This window comes from Mycteria americana, chromosome 4, assembly GCF_035582795.1.
Source record: "Mycteria americana isolate JAX WOST 10 ecotype Jacksonville Zoo and Gardens chromosome 4, USCA_MyAme_1.0, whole genome shotgun sequence".
In the NCBI taxonomy this organism is placed as follows: Eukaryota; Metazoa; Chordata; class Aves; order Ciconiiformes; family Ciconiidae; genus Mycteria; species Mycteria americana.
The window spans coordinates 44,357,843-44,374,336 of NC_134368.1; the positions used below are offsets into that span (position 1 = coordinate 44,357,843).

At 38.9% G+C, this 16,494-nt stretch overlaps 2 protein-coding genes and 1 long non-coding RNA gene across 3 annotated transcripts in view; 2 read left to right on the forward strand and 1 right to left on the reverse strand.

The window, feature by feature from the left end:
* Window positions 1-1,304, forward strand: part of DDX60 (DExD/H-box helicase 60) — a 47,555-nt gene extending 46,251 nt beyond the window's left edge. The window contains exons 36-37 of the mRNA XM_075500340.1: window positions 1,039-1,101; window positions 1,202-1,304. Of these exons, the coding sequence (XP_075356455.1) occupies window positions 1,039-1,101; window positions 1,202-1,304 (166 nt within the window). The remainder of the gene's footprint in view (window positions 1-1,038; window positions 1,102-1,201) is intronic.
* Window positions 1,305-1,922: 618 nt separating this feature from the next.
* LOC142409158 (uncharacterized) lies at window positions 1,923-14,497 on the reverse strand. Its single transcript, XM_075500341.1, has 8 exons — window positions 13,810-14,497; window positions 12,289-12,375; window positions 11,851-12,084; window positions 10,015-10,037; window positions 8,987-9,132; window positions 8,301-8,401; window positions 8,104-8,205; window positions 1,923-7,021 (listed from the first exon to the last, which is right to left on the reverse strand). Exons 1-8 carry the CDS (start codon window positions 14,353-14,355, stop codon window positions 5,234-5,236), a joined length of 3,027 nt encoding a protein of 1,008 aa, XP_075356456.1. The 5' UTR covers window positions 14,356-14,497; the 3' UTR covers window positions 1,923-5,233.
* A 409-nt stretch (window positions 14,498-14,906) lies between these two features.
* Window positions 14,907-16,494, forward strand: part of LOC142408664 (uncharacterized) — a 61,163-nt gene continuing 59,575 nt past the window's right edge. Inside the window, exon 1 of the long non-coding RNA XR_012775370.1 lies at window positions 14,907-15,066. This is a non-coding gene — a long non-coding RNA (uncharacterized LOC142408664). The remainder of the gene's footprint in view (window positions 15,067-16,494) is intronic.

Sequence of the window (16,494 nt, forward strand, 5' to 3'; positions counted from 1 at the left end):
ATCTCACTGGTCTTCTGTAACCTTGTTCATTGAACCCTTGTCTTTATCAAACTTCTAGCTTGCAATTCTTAATGAAGCCATTCACATATCTGTTTTATTCCCAACCTCACCTCAAAAAAGCTCAACCACAAGCTCCCTCTCCCAGCTAACTCTATCAAGTATCTTTATTTTGCCTTCATGCTCATAGCCAGTAACTTTTATTAATGAGTAAGAAAATACCACCTCACTCTGCTCCCTGAGGGTGCTGTTGGGAGCATATAATATCTGCTTTTTCGTAAGCTCTTCAAAGAAGATTCTAATAAGAACAATTAGAATACACATTCCATGCACTGTTGCAGCTACAATAGCAGAGTTTGGCACTAATGCCACATTGTCAAGGGATAAGGAAATACACTGATTATAGAATCCCATTCTTTGATTCTGTCAAGCTGATCTAGTGAAAGGTATCCCTACCCATGGCAGGGAGGTTGGACTAGATGATCTTTAAAGGTCCCTTCCAGCCCAAACCATTCTATAATGCTATTATTTTCAACACAATACTGATTGCATTTTTTTTTTAAATGTGGTATTCTTAATTACTAGGAACTGAGTTTATTAAGTTGCTTTTCAGTAATCAGTGGTGCTTTTTGCAAAATAGAGGGTCTTCATCATCAGTAGAAAGCTTACGCTATCTCCTGCTCAATTTAGCCAGCAGATTCATCTGAAGTATAGCATTCCAGTTTAGCTTGTAACAAACAGGTTAGTTATTCAAACAGTTGAAACCATGTTCCCAAGATTAATATTAATAAATTAAATTATCTTTCCAAATATTACTTATGAGTCTTTTATATGTTTAGTATAATTATAGAAACGTGTCTCTGCAGCATTATTATTTTAGGCTTATAGTTATTCTACAGTAATCCTAATGAACTACGATGTCAGTGTTTGAGGCCATGGCATGTGCTCTCTGCATCCTTACCCAAGCTACATTGCAGGGTTTATTAAAGGCAAAACAGTATGTTATAGCGCATATCCACTTGAATTTTCTTCTTTCTTTAGGTTAAATGAAGGAGATGCTTACTACGCACTCAAGGATTTTTCACTCCTCATTAAGTCCATTGGGTATGATAAACTTGTGCTTTTTAATATACAATATATATTTCATCTTTAAAGCAACTTAAAATGAAACAATGCTTTTTTTTTTTTTTTTTAAAAAAACCAGAACATCACTGAGTGAACTGTGTGATGATCCAAATGATAACGTTCTACTGGCATTTCAACAACTGGGCGAAATCTATGAAGAGAAACTGAATTGTATTACCTGAAGAAAAAAAAAAAAGCAGCAGTACATAATACTCTTACAACACAGATCAGCTGCCTTTTAAGTTAGGAAGTGACTAGGTCTGAGTTATCAAATATGTCTCATAATAAAGCTTTAGTAATATCCAATATTAGTAATACAAAGTTTACTTTAGAAAATTAACCTTTACACATTGACATTTTAGCAGCTGCAATGTCAACTAAATAATTGATGCTAATAGATTACAAAAGTAGGTAATTGCACATACTTTCAATTGCACATTTTTTTTTTTCAGACAGTGATATATATGTTAAGACAGCTCTCAGAAATATACTCAACAAATGTCACAGTTCTGACAGCTGGTGAGATTAACCTCTCAGTAGGACAATATTGGAAACTTTCAGCCCATTTGTGAAGGATGTTCAGCAATTACTTTGGCAATTAGAATCAAATAAATTGTTCTAATTATTTTCCAAGCTTTCCATTAAGTTACGTAGTATCTTCATGAACGATTATAAAAGCTTTTAAACCGGTCTGCAGTTTTAGTCTACAAAATTTTAAGTATAGAGTTTTATGTCAGTACAATGAAGTTTCATTAATAAAATGTTCCAACCATATGTGGAATTGCTTCATTTTTCACCTCTAGCATCCTTGCCAAAAAGTGCCTTGCGATACAAATTACTCAGTTTAGTAAAACACGCTTCCTAACTGTTGTCTTGGTTTTTGCTGTTAAGAGCAAAGTTTTCAGTAGTATTTTCATAATTTTTCTGAAAATTCTTCAGTTTAACACTACATTTTAGTCTACTTGTAGTCTGAAAAAACATATACACGCATACTAATGTTTAGATAACCTAGGAAAATTAGGCTTTGACAACAGTCCTCATTGCCACACACAATTTTATAACGATGACCAAGATAGTAATATAAGTTATTCTCTACTGATAATCAGCAAAACATGCATTGAGGACAATTCAGAATCCCATTTCTTCAAATTAGCTCTGGTGTTCATCAAATGATCACTGATAAGTCTTTGACTTGAAATCTCTTTAGACAGCATTAAACTACATGCAGCATGTTGCTAGGAGATACTGAGGGAAAATCCTGTATGTGGTTTTGAGGGATTGAGGGAAAAACCTCAGGCAGTGCTGCTGAGCTACCATCAACTGACTTAAACTCTTTTTTCCTTACCGTTTTTAATGTGTGAAACAAAATCATGACAGAAATGGAACATAGTGGCAGAAAAGACTGCTTTAACTCTGCTTGGAAAAATAAAATTTACTCAAATTATTCTTTACTGTCTGGCAAGTCATGCCATATGTAGATAAGTCTTGCACAACTGTTCCTCAACTAGGGTAGAATTGACCTTATTTAGACCTTTCCATGTTCATGTTTCCCCGATACAAATGGATTAATCTTTTTAGCTAAGACACAATTAATTGACCAAGGAATAAAGTCAGAAATTGTTCCTATTGTGTTCTCAGTTATGTGATCAGTAAGCATGAAATCCTGGGTGAAAAATGAACTTATTGAGTCTAGCACAGGGTACTAATTTTATATGCTGAAGACTGTAATGTTTCTTAAAGCATTAGTAACAGCAGTGAACATTTCACTTTTAATAATGTATATAAAAAGCACCTCACTTCTGTTATGGCTTTTAGTAAGGAGTCAATAGTGAAAGATGACCAAGTGATTAAGTCAAAACGACCAAGGAATCAACTTGTGAAAATATCAGAAAATCAATAATTCTACTGATTTAATATCTGGGTGGACTGTAATTTTACTGTGACCTATTGTAAATAAAACATCCTACTTACCATTTATCTCCCCTGTGAAACCTTAATGCTGAGCTATAATGCACTTAGACAACAGCTTGCCAGCCTTGAAAAGCAGTCCTAGGACTGTATTGAACCCACACACCAACAATGTCTGCTTTCAAAAACAGTGTATCATAGTCTGTTTATTTGCTTTATGACTCTATAATGGTGTCTTTTCACTAAAAGATGAAGTATCTGCTTTAAAGTTTAACTTTATCAAACTCTCATAAAACACTGAAATAGAAATGAACAGAAGATATGTTGAAAATAAGCAATCTTAAGAAACTCAGTAGGGTTTCTGAATAACCCTAACTCATTAGGATTTTTTTTTTTGGTCACTGTAGCAGAAAACAAATATTTTCTACAACCTTCTGGCAACAAGTTTTATAGGTGCCTTATCTGTCTCTCTAAAATTGTTCCATTTCTCTCACTTTCATTACAGTGAGACCAACCTCCATCCATGACACTCTCTGCCATTATCATCATGCTCAGCCTTTGTCTTCCAGTAATTTAACTTACTATGTTTTTTAACACTTCTCTCCTACACATGCAGAAGAACATGACAAGAATGTCCAGATAAAAGCAGAACAATTCTTAGGAGAAAACTGAAATACAGTAAGACTTGAGATGAACATAAACTATAAAACTAACAATAAAGAGGATTTTCACCACCTTCCTTACTATAACGCAGACGCAAAGGGAAGATTAGTAAGTTTTATAAACTCTAGAAACTATTTTTCAGCACATTTAATAGAGGAATGCACTGCCACAGAAAAACTGAGGCCAAGAATTTAATGCCAATCAAATTAAAATTAGGTCAATGTTTCCTAAACCAATAATAGTATTTCTAAGTATTCTGTCACAGTAAATATACTGGTAAGCCTCGCAGAGATTCAAGTAAGATTTAAATTTAAGTAATATTTCTCTTATGAAGTTAAAGATCATTTGGATTTTTTTTTTTTTAATATGACTATCTAGTTGCCAGTGAAAAATTCTGAAGGGATATTAAACATTCTGATCTAATACTTGCCAGTTGACATACCTACCTAATGCAGGATTAATTTATTTAAAATCTGGCACCAGCTCTTGCTGGAGAGTTAACACTTAATAAAATAGAGCTTTAATCTGAAATAGTACTACCATCTCTGTATTCTAGTAGCTAAAGCACAATTATCTCTTGGATGCAACAAAATGGTTAATAAATTAGAAAAGATGGTATTTTTATCCTCACTTTGTATCATATTTCACAGACTAAAAATTCAATGAGTTCTGGATCATTAATACTTAGTGAGAAGTGCTGTTTTCCTTTTTTAAAAGGAGATATTTGTGTTTTAAAAGCTAGATTCTCCTAATGCTTTCATCAAAACAGCAAGTTCCTATCTGTCCACTGATTCCCAAACTGTTGCCAAAAGGAACTGAAAATTAGTTGTGATGGTTACTTTTCATAAAGGCAGTGTTTCAGAAGTGTAGCTGACACCCTTTGGCAATATGTAACCAGAACATTGATGTGGTGTTTCAATTTCAAAAGCATAAGATTACTGAATTATTGAAATTACACTAGAAGTTGCACCTTCAACACACATTAAATACATCATAGAAAAAGAAAACAGCCAAAGGGAGATATGCAAAAGTTTTCAGTAATGCCCTTCAACATCCTTTATTTTCCCCATGGCTCTCCTCCCTGCCTATGAGGTGAATGCTATTGTCTGTACTCTTACTGATCTAACCCTAGCGCAAGTGCTGCTGTACTGAAACTGCAATATACTGCTCCTCTTGCTGAGGCTTCACTGAACCTGCTTTCTGGGACACCTCAGTTCCCCCCCCACCCCCACATAGCCCAGGGGCACTCCTTGGAAGGTCTGCATTCTTAAACATACAGCATAGATGGTCATACTTGAGTCTCTAACAAGACATGACATTTTGGTTGTTTCTCCAGTTTGGGTTTGTACTACAAAAATCACTTTAGTACATTGTACTTGCTGATAAGCAGTTATGTTTCTAACAGAGATACCTCAATTGGCAAGAATCAGGGAGAATAACAGCTGTAAAATCACAGGTATCCCCACTTTTTAGTGTGTTAAGTAGCATTTATTTAATTCCAACTTATTTAAGTATAGCTATCTTCCATTTCACTCTCTCTTCATGACTCCGATTTTCTTCTAGTAGATATTTTGTCTTCGGCAACAGAAAAATATTCTGATGCACTGCTGGTATCAGTAGAGACGGATGTTTGACTTAGCTCTTCAGTGTCAGAATCGCTGTCACTTGGCATTCCTCCTGCCTCATTTACTGTAAGCACAGAACCTCCTAAAGATGGATTATTGCATGTGCCAGGAGCAGAACAAGCTGCATTCTGAAACTGTACAGACTCAGGTTCATCTTCCCTCCTAGGAAAGGAAGAGTTGTTTCCAGCAACAGTTTCACTTTCTTCATCTTTTACCTTTGTTTCTTGTTTTGTTGCTGTAATAAGTTGAGTGGAAGATGCATTCTCGTATTGAACAGGAAGGACAACTGAACATAAAGGCTGACTACAAGAAGAATTACTATCAGCAAGCATTTCTGCACTTTCAGTTTTCTTACATGAGTTCCTAGGGAAGAATGAACCTTCACATTTTGGATGACTATGTCTAGAAGCAGGCTCTGCACACTCTGAAGATACAGGCTTCCCCAGATTTAGAGGTGTTTTGTCAGGAGATTTCATCTTCTCTTTTTCCATTTTTTCAGTACCATTTCCAGACAAAAACATGGAGGAAGTCAGCGAATCAGAGGTATTTCTGACAATACTTCCAAATGAAAATACTGGTGAAGGCAACTGAAAACAGTTATTTTTGAAGGAAAATACACAATTACTGGGGAGAAGGTGGGACTCGGAGACATCATTCACCCCAGCTGCAGTGTTGGTTTCTGAAGTACTGCAAGCTACAGTTGTGATGGATTCTGAGCCATTAGCTTTTTGTTCCCATGAGACAGATGGTTTCTGTGTACTATATTCTGCAGTTTCCTTTGCAGAAAGTGTTTTTTCTCTGATGTGAGATGCTGTATTTTTGTCAGATGGCTTTTCAGATTGGCTAAAAAATGAGGATAATGGTAAAGCCTTAAATGAATTGCTGACTCCTGATCCTGCAAAACAATCTCTTTCTGAATTGCCAAAGGGAAACAAAAAACCTGGCTTCTCACTTTCTGCTGAGTCTAAATTAGGACTAGTTGAAGCATCAGAAACTGTTGTTTTGGTTACAGGACCGTGTTTTCTTAATTTGTTTTCATCCTGGTTATGGGTTTTATCTGCGTGATCGCATTTTCCTAGATAAAATTGAGGGAAAACATATTTCTTGTCTTTCTTTTTAAAAGAAAATGTACCTACATCTTTAATAAATCTGGGTAATGAGTTGTTACATGCACTGAAAGCAAAAGGTGAAGTGGAAAGTCTCTCTGCAGAAACATCTAGAAATTCTGAATTTGAAACAGTAACAGCTACTGATGCTGCTGGTTTTAAGATGGATGAAGTGCTAGCATTTGTGTCCATTTCGTTCGAAACAGTAACTGCCGATGCCTGCATTGGCAGTTTTTCTTTAGTTAAGTCTTTAGAGTTTTCTGATAAGGCTGGAGCGGTTACATCCTGGGAACTTCTCTCATGAAATAATTTTAAGTCACTATTTGTTTCAGAAAAGTTCGTATTTGTAGATGGGACACTGTTATTACCGGTTCCAGAAAAGCTTCTCTCAAAGCCATCTGCTCTTTGCAGGGTTCCCATTTTTACTTTATCTGTGTTATTTGCTTTGGTAGGTGAAGATACAAAAGGAGTTCCTGAGGACCTATCCTTCAAAGCCTCAGCAGTTACAAATTTATACTTTTTATTTGCAGGTAAAGTTTGTGTCTTGAACTCATCGGTGAGCTTCTGACGTTCCATATAGTATTTGTAACGTAACTCCTACAATTACAGCAAAGAATCCCGTTAAGTAAAACACCATTTGTGGATTCAGAGGTTATAAAACTCACATACAATCCTAAGACTGAAGAAAAGTTTTCGTATATTCTATAGCATTTATGATATATTGTTCCATTGCTGCTAGAAGGCAACAGAACACAAGTCATTATGGAAAAAAAGTTCTTCAAAAACAACTGAACAAGACACATGTGGAACCCTAATGACAAAGTAGGTTTTGAAATAGAAACTATAGAAAACTGTAAAGTCACTGCTAAACCAGAAATAGCTAAAAATACTAGCTTAGACATTAAGTGACAAATTCTCAAATTGTCATGAAAAATAACCATCTGAAATCAATTTAGGTGGTTTGCCTTTTTTTTTTTACTAGATACAACAACTATATAAATTGTATTCTCAATAGGAATAGAAAACATGTTCTCCAAAATAATACAGAAAGAGATAGATAATTCTATATTTAAAGGATCTAAGCAACTTTTTCATTTAATCATCTGCCATTGGTATTCTCAGAACATGTTATGTGATTCACTGCCAGCCATGCTTCACTAACTGTAACTAGAATCATTCTGTACAGAACAATACTCACTCAGCCACCCACATGGAACCACTAGTAAGTGAAAAAATCTAGTTGTATAACTAGATCATTGGAAACAAAACAAAAAAGAGATTGGATTCAGTTTCATGTCAAATTATCAGGAATTTAGTTAGTCTTAGAAGAGTGAATTCTATTATCTTCAGAAAACAGAGCACAGGCAGATGACGGCCTCTTCAAATAGGCAATAGAGAAGCTTATTTGGATTAGAAAGCTACAATATGACTCAAAAAGCCACACTACAATATAAAAGTATTTGACGTCAGTAGTAAGATTAAGTTCCAGCTTTCTGAAGAAAAAAGAAAAAGAAGAGTAAAATCCTGACAGCTTTAATAACCTTGTCAGATTTACCTTCTAGGATTGGAAGGGTACCTTCCTACTAATAAAACTGAAAAAGATTATAAAAGCTTATTTAGAAAGTTGTGTCATAACAAACAGTAACTTAGCCATACTTACAACAAATGTTCAATCATACCTCATGACTCATGTTTTGAAACGCAGACATTTCTGATATTGACATTAAGCGAGTACAGATCCTGCTACCGTCTGCTAGTGCTTCCTCCTGTCCTGCTACAGGCTGAAAAATGTTTTGCAGCAGACATTATAGTTCATTTTGATAAGACAAAATAAACAGAATAGTACAGTGTTGTAGCCCCATAGTCAATAACTTACAAGAAATGTGTTGGGTAAATTCTTCTGGTCCTGCCATTGCTTTACGTTATTTTTAAATAGAGTATTTTTTGTTGAGTTCTCATTTCCTCCAGCAGGTAAATCTATTAGAAAGAATACAAGAATACCAATGGAGAGCATATTAAATATGGAAAATACTGAAAAGTTCCTGTGCATCTAAACATAGATTCCAATTATGAATAAAAGTATATTGCCCTAAGCGAGACCCTAGTACTTGTCAAAACTTCTGTAATACAAAGCAAGAGGCCTGCGTAAGAAGTTTCTAAATGCCTGGAGATGCCTGCCCTGATACAAAACCTAACGTTTTCTCCTATGAGGTAAAAACATTTAATCAGAGCGTAGTTTACATTCATATTATGCTACCACAAGTGCCCATCTAGTTCAGCAACACACTTCTTACAGTGGCGATACTGGTTGTATAGGAAAATTATAGTGATACTTCCCCCAGCTTCCAAAAATACAGCCTAGGGACTTTCTAGAGAAAGTACATTCATAAAATGCATTTAAAAGCCCTTGATTAATTTATCATCCATTAACTTGCTCAGATGCTTTCTGAACACTTGCATACTTTTGCATTGCAGATTGTTTATTAACAATTAGTTCCACAAGTTGCAGGTTCCTAGAGTGACTTCCCGAATCTTGTCCTATATTAAGTCCTTCTTCCCTACCTTTAACAATGCCTACATTAACGGGCATTAACTTCAAAGCCAAGATTTCATTAACCACAGGTTTGATATCCATCTTCTTTTGAGTATACTCTGGTGGTTTTTCATAGCTGGATGCTATATTCATCAGGTCAAGCTGAGTTTTCATTCTGTAAAAGGAAAAAAAAACCACCCAAACTTAAACACTTTTCTTAAGGCTCACATGCCAACAACTAAATTACACCTGCCCAATACAAAAAAAGTATTTTAAAAAGAAACCACTAAGAGGGAGAAGAAATCAGAAAAAGTAAGTCTTCAATAAAATGCCAAGTTTCCTAGATTTTTTTTCTTAAAACTTACTACTTGATGATTCACTTGAATTAGGTTTCATACACAATGAAAATTGCAAGAAGTAGTGCCTGTAGTTCAGCAAAAAGATTAGAAACCCCCCACTTTCCTTAGGGTACTATACCCAAATCTAAATTATACTCTTTCTTCAGAGGACATTGCTAATTTTAGTCTGAACCACAATGTATTTTAAAGAACTCCATTTCCAATATTCTTTCTTAAGCTCCGCTTAAGAAGTGATAAGAAATGTAATTAAGAATCTTTAGAAAGAAATATACAGGGTATGTGCACTGCAAACACAAAAATGAAGACACTGCAGAATCTCCATATACACTTTTAGACTTAAAGATTTCTGTAAAAGCTCCAGGCATGCTTCAGTGTTCCTGAGTTTAAATAAGATATCTAAAAATACCTAATCACCATGTATTAATGAATTCCTATACTCAGTTTTTGTCAGGGAGCCAATTCAAAAGATTGATTATCTCTAATCCCAGATAGTACATCACTAAAATTCTTTACATGTTTCCTAAAATTTGGAATACAGAACACCCAAAAATCTGAAAGCATTACCATGTCTTAATTACTAAACGCTATTTTCATGTTAAGTTGCTATATCTGACCGTATCCAAAGTAACGATTTTCTTAGTTTTTAATCTTAAAATTACACTAGAGAACTAACAAAGCATGAGAAAAAATATATATACCTTGTATTCAAGCCACAGGCCACCTATAAATAAAACAAGAATTTGTAAGATATGAATGAGTTTTCCTCCAAGTCTCAAAAGAAGGAGATTATTACTTTATCAAAGTACTTCAGAGACTGAACTCCCTGTCTTCATTTCACAGAACTATAGGAAATAAACATGTTAACATTTAAAAAAAATGAAAGAAAAAAAAGAGCATCCAAATGTAAAAAACAAAGTATGTCTGGGACAATGATTTACCTTGTAATATTTTGTGTTAAAGACAAAAAGAACTCCTTCAGAGCCAAACAAAGGCATTCAAATCATGAATCATGACCCATATGGTTATCTAATCCATTTCAGATGTTCAGATATTTGTAAACATTCAAATGGAAGTCTATTTTGTATTTCTTGGCAAGGGAAGCCTCTGCTACTGCTCTCAAGATGCTATTACACTGAGATTTAAAAATGCTGTCTTTTACTTTTAAATCAGCCACATCATGGCAGTATGAAGTGCACTGTGCTGGAGTCAAGTGACACTTCCCAGAGTAAAAAACTGACTGGATTGTAGACTAGCTGCTTCCCTATAAAAACCTGGTGATCTCACTGTACTGAATCTTAAAACAACAACCACCACCCACCTTGCTGAAATGAGTTGTGTACTGTTATGGGGGGCAGGTGGGAAGGTGTTAAGTTTAAAGCATACTAATCACTGGAGTCAGAATATTTCTTCCAAAAGTGGGAGTCGCTTTTACTTTGGGTGAAATTCCTTAATGAGTTTTTACCAGAAACTTAGTCAAACTCTAAGTACTTTCTTAGCTTCTCATTTATCAGAAGGCAGCAAAAAGACCCACTGCAGAAAACAGCAATACACTGTGGTTTCTTAGGAAAGCATAAGCTTTGAAGTTAAAGAAACCACAAAATTCAGTAGTGATTTAATTACTTTGCCCCATACCTACCATCTGCCTAAATTCCATACAACTGTAGCCACAATGCTTGACATAAACGAGATGAAAAGGTCTACACTAGCTTAGGTAACAGCGAAGATTAAGCTTGTGTCTTGGGTTCCTCTAGCATTTATCTCTAAATCAGAAACAGTGTTTTTCTCTGCAGTTCCCTTAAACACTATGAGGAAGACTTTCAGGGTCTTGTATACAGAAATGTATATACTACATAGTACAGTGTATATTAGAAGTACCGAAGCTAGCTTTGAATAGGCTGATTTATCTATCTCCATTGCACAACTCAGTGCAAAGTTTACAGAAGGTTTTAAAATCAGTATAATCACCTTAGCTCAGGTATCCCAACACAGTACTCTACTGTGCAGCACAGACAAGTTATCGGTTCTGGCTCCAATCTTCCCCCCAAATGCATTTTTAATGACTTACAAGTTTAAAAATGCAATGGAAGTGCTTAATACACAAAGCATTTAGAAATAAATATGAAAAAGCAAATAAATGTGAGACAATTTTGAAGGCAGTACTAGTAAATAACTCCCCACCCAGCACCAAGGCAGCTTACTTTCACAGCTGGCAGCATAATATAGCAAGTGTTACAGCAACAGCTATACGTTCAATATAATTTTCATTAGTTTTCAGTGAACAAAATAAGCATCTACTGAATTCACTAAATATCACTGATAAGCTGCAAAGAAAGCTTTTCAAACTTTTCTAAAATGAAAAGCACTGTTATAAAAAAAAAGTATGAAGTGTTAAATAATTTTAGTCTGCATTTTTCATTTGCTGAATTTGTTTTTCCTGATCCAGTCATTATCATAATCTAGAATATAGCAGGCTCTATATGACATTTGAAGTTCATTATACAACCGATATCAAATAATAACAAAAAGGCCATCACCTCTAGGAAACGCTGAGGATCACACTCATGGACAAGCTTTTCACAATCCTTCAAAAAATTCTCAATGGTCTTCTTGTGAGTTTCCTTCATTTTCTTCCAAATCTGAAATTCTTTCTCTTTTTTACTTCTTTGATTTTCAACATCTTCAAGCAGTTGCCGTTTCTTCATTTCCAGAGTTTTGAAAATTTCTCCAAATTCCAGTGCAATTATCTCTGCATCGTTGTTCAGCACCATCTAGAAGCATGAGAACATAAAACCAGATGAAAATGCAGTAGCAATATCTACTACATGGAGTCACTTCCCTAAGTAAGCTCGGAGCACATCTACGCCACAAGAAGTACCGGTATGCTCTATGGTGTGATTAACCTATCATGAGAAGAGAAACAAAGACATATATATACATATATGTATAAAAAATATCCAGCATCTGTAACTCACGTCCGTATCATTCGGTTGACTTGAAATTTCATTCGTCAGCTTCTCATTTATTATTCTCATTTTTTTCAGACTGCTGAAGAAGGTTAACTGCAAGACAATTGAAACACTCATTATGACTTTATCTACTGCATAAAATAAATCCATTTCAGTGGTTACCTAGAATCACATCATGGAATGTTCTGTACAACATATTAAACAAAGGTTACAATTCAAAACATCGCTTAGTAACATTTAATGCTTTCCTGGATCAGTACACAAACTTTCTTTTGCTATTTCTCTCTCTCTCAAAGTAATGTTTTTAGGTTCACCTACAATGCATGTTGCTAGAATGGCTACAGGGTTACTTTCTAGTTAAAACATTGTTTCCCTCAGCCTTTTTTTTAACCTCTCCCCTCACACACACACCTATCACAATGTAAGTTTTAATGCTGCTGTTCCAGTTTGACAAGCAGCTCTGTGATATTCACTTTTTTTATGCCTCACATTGAGAAAATAGAAAGCTGCCCATAACTGAGTTATTTCTGTTTGGTTTTAAACTAAGATTATAAATGTTTTTTCCTCCTTTACCTCACTACATTATCAAGAAGTTTTACATACGAAGTCTAGTGCAAAGACTGTTTTCCCCTATTTTCCTGAGTGACACGCAACTGGTGACGGGAGAAGCAGGAGGTAAATCAGTGCAAAAGCAGCTTTTGGCTTAAAGAACAGTCAGTACTGCACTTAAAACTTTTATACTCTTCATCACTGCCCTCCAGTTGTTTCAATTACTGCACAGCAGAACTGCTGTATGACATGCCATCCTCCACCCAATTTGCACAGGACATGAAAAGCTCATTCTACCCGAATGGTAGCTATTTTGGCAAAAATCACAACTACTACCACTACAACCAGCCAACCAAACATTAGGCAAGGCAGTTGCTTTCTTCACGCAAACAGGAATGCATTTTGGTTTTACATTTATTAAATTATTACTTACCTAGTCCATCTATTTCTAAATATGTAATTATCTATGACCCAAATTACCTATGCCAACTCAGAGAGCCTACAAAGGATATTTTGTGGGTGGTTTTTGGTTTTGTTAGTAGGATTAGCACCTTCCTGAACTTGCAAAAACTGGATGCAGACATGCAATAAACTCTTAGCATCAGTGTTTTTTCAGCAAAGACTGCAAGTCTCTATATTAAAAAACAAACAAACAAACAAACCAAAAAAACCCCAGCTCTCCAGGTGCTTTGGTAGGTTGGGTTCAGATCTGTTGATACTGTAATATCGCCTGGTCCCCTGCATGTGACGGATGAAGTCTGACGGCAGCAGGGGAAGGCGCACACCCCGGTAGTCCACAAACAAATCCTGCCTCCTGGTTCAAAGCAGCACACTCCCTCGCTGCCTCTCGCCTGCCCACCGCACTGCGCTTTTCCCTGCGTTTCTGAGTAAAAACAACCGGGGCCCGGTGGGATCCCCCGTGGGACAGCCCGACCGCCCAACCCGACCCCTGGCGCGGAGGGGAAGCGCCGCGCTCACTTTTTCCTCCTGGTACACCGTGTCTATGAGGTTGACGGAGTGGAAGATGCCTTGGTGCTCCTCAGAGACGCACTGCCCGCACCCCGCCTGGCGGCACATCCGGCAGTAGAGCTGCACCAGCCGGCTCGGGTGCTTCTGGCAGGTTCCCCCGAGCGCCAGCGGGGAGAGCAGGCCAGGCCCCTGCCCCGGCTCTGCCTCCCCCGCCTTGGCAGCCCCTGCCGTGCCGGAGCGGTAGAGCTTGACCACCTCCGCCAGGGTGGTGTTGACGGGCAGGGCGGCGGCGCCGCCGCGGGGCAGCGGGCACAGCTTCCTGCACAGCGGGCACGACACCCGGGCGCCGGCCGCGCCGCCGCCAGCGCCCGGCCCCGGCCCCCCCCGGGAGAGGCGGGCCTGCCCCTGGCCCCGCTGCTGCTGCAGGCGGGCGGCCTCGGCCGAGGCCAGGCACTCCAGCACGCAGTCCCGGCAGAAGTTGTGCGAGCAGAGGGGCAGCGTCACCGGCTCCTCGAAGAGGGACAGGCACACGGCGCACGTCAGGCTGGCCTCCATCTGCGACAAGCAGGCGGGCGGCCGAGGCCGAGGCCGCCGCTCCTCCTGCCCCGGGCCTGGCTCGCAGGCGGGCCGGCTGGGCGCCTCCGGCTCGTCCCGCTGCCCCGCTGCCTCCAGCTCGGCAGCAGCGAGCCCCGCCGCCGGGGGGCTGCGGGCCAGGGCGAGGGAGCCACAGACCCCGCGAGCTCGGAACTCCAACCGCCAACTTCCCAGGAAGTGGAAGCCGGCAGCGGGGGGCGGGGGCAAGGAGAGGCGCAGATTGAGGAAGGCGCGTGATTGACAGCGCCGCTTTCCAGTCAGAGCAGACGGGGGCGTGAGGCGGCGCCACGGGGGCGGGGCGCGGAGCTGCCCGTGTGTGACCGGTGGCCCGGCAGCGCCGCGCCGGCGGCGTGGGGCGCGGGGCGCGGGGCGTGGGGCGCGGGGCGCGGGGCGGGGCGCGGGGTGCTGGGACCCGCCCCCTGCCCGGCGTGTGAGCGGCTGCGCCCCGGACGCCTGCCGGGCCCTAGCGCCGCCGCCGCCATTTTGTGACAGGCTCTGCACCGAATTCCCGCTCTGCGTGTTGCGAGGAGGACCAGGCTCAGGGGCGGGCGGGCCGCGGGGCCGCCGCCTCGGGAAGCACCGCGTGAACGAGGCGTTGGCAGTTGAGAGAGGTGTCCTTATTCCTGTCTGCAAGTGTACAGAGTTAAAGCCAAGTAACTCCACCGTGCTGAGGTACGGCTGTTATTAGCTACCTCCATCTACAGTTGCAAAATCGTAGTATAACTTAAGCTGAGGATTTTGTTAGTGCTGACAAATTGGGATAGTGCTCATCTCATTCTCATTTTTGTTCGTAGTTTATTTTTCCTCCCAGACCAGTTCGTTCCAAAGTTCTGGCTTAGTAATTACATTATCCACCTGAAATATTTCGAAATGTGTCAAACTCAAGAGAGACTCAACTGAAATTTTAAGTTTATTGTAAATCAATAGATTTGTAACATAAAGTCAGTATATGCAAAAAGGCAAGATACACTGAAAATAACGTTATTTTCACAGACTGAAGGAAGGGACAGGTGCAAACAGCATAAAAGCAAACACTTAGGTTTTTATAGTAGTGCTTTATTCAGTCATACTGAGCTATACTTGCAGAAAGTACCTGTTTAAAAAAAAAAAACTGAAATGCCTGTGTCAAGTTGGAAACCTTGTAGCTGCAGGAGAAAAACAAAGGGATATTATTTTAGTGAACATTACCACATTTTCCCTTACTTATGTCTGCTTACATAAGAGACTGACAGGAGGTACAAACACATGGGCTGGAATGTCTCATCGATAGGCTGCACTGAATGGACTCAGGATATTTAAAAGCGGAGTCACATTTTCCTGTGGGACGAGGACTCGAGGCCGGGCTCTGCCACCTTTCCTCATTGCGGTAGGAGTTGTCACCAGGTGTTGTCAGACTGCCTTTGCTGGTATTCTGAGGAGCACTGCATCTTTCAGCCTCATTTGGAGGTGCAGTGTTACCTACTACTAGTCAGCTTCTGAATTATACCATCTGGGGCATCCTGGAAATACCTCAGTGCTCTGAAGGTCAATATTCAATTAATGATTAAAATGAGAGAGGTGCAAATGGAATTTCACAGTTTAATCCCCTGGAACTTCTCCGCTCAAAGCTACTTAATGCTTCATCTTCCAGGGGTTTCCAGTTCATGGCACTAAATCAAGAATGCTTTGGGGTACTTGATTGTAATTTTTTCTTTCATTTCAAACGGAAAAAGGGAAATGCCATTGAGTATGTTGGCTAAATGGAAGAGAATACAAAAGCACTATTTGGTGAGTGACTGATAATAGACTGGGGCAGATGCTTAGTTTGATAGTAGCTAAAACAATAGTGTTCAAGAGCATAAAATACGAGGTATAAGAAGTGGGAAAGAAAATTAAAAAATTACTTAAAGGAAGAAATCATGCTGCTAAAAGTGAACAAAGCAAAACATTTCTTCTCTCCAGTGTGGGAGTGAATAGGTTCTTCCAGAGTCTATTCTCTAATGTTTGGGATGTTGCGAGACTAAATGGTAAACATGCTTACATGGGAGTTATTTTACTACTTGCTTCATTAATTTACATTAATCATAGAAACAGAAATATTAATTAGAACTAGGGATAAAA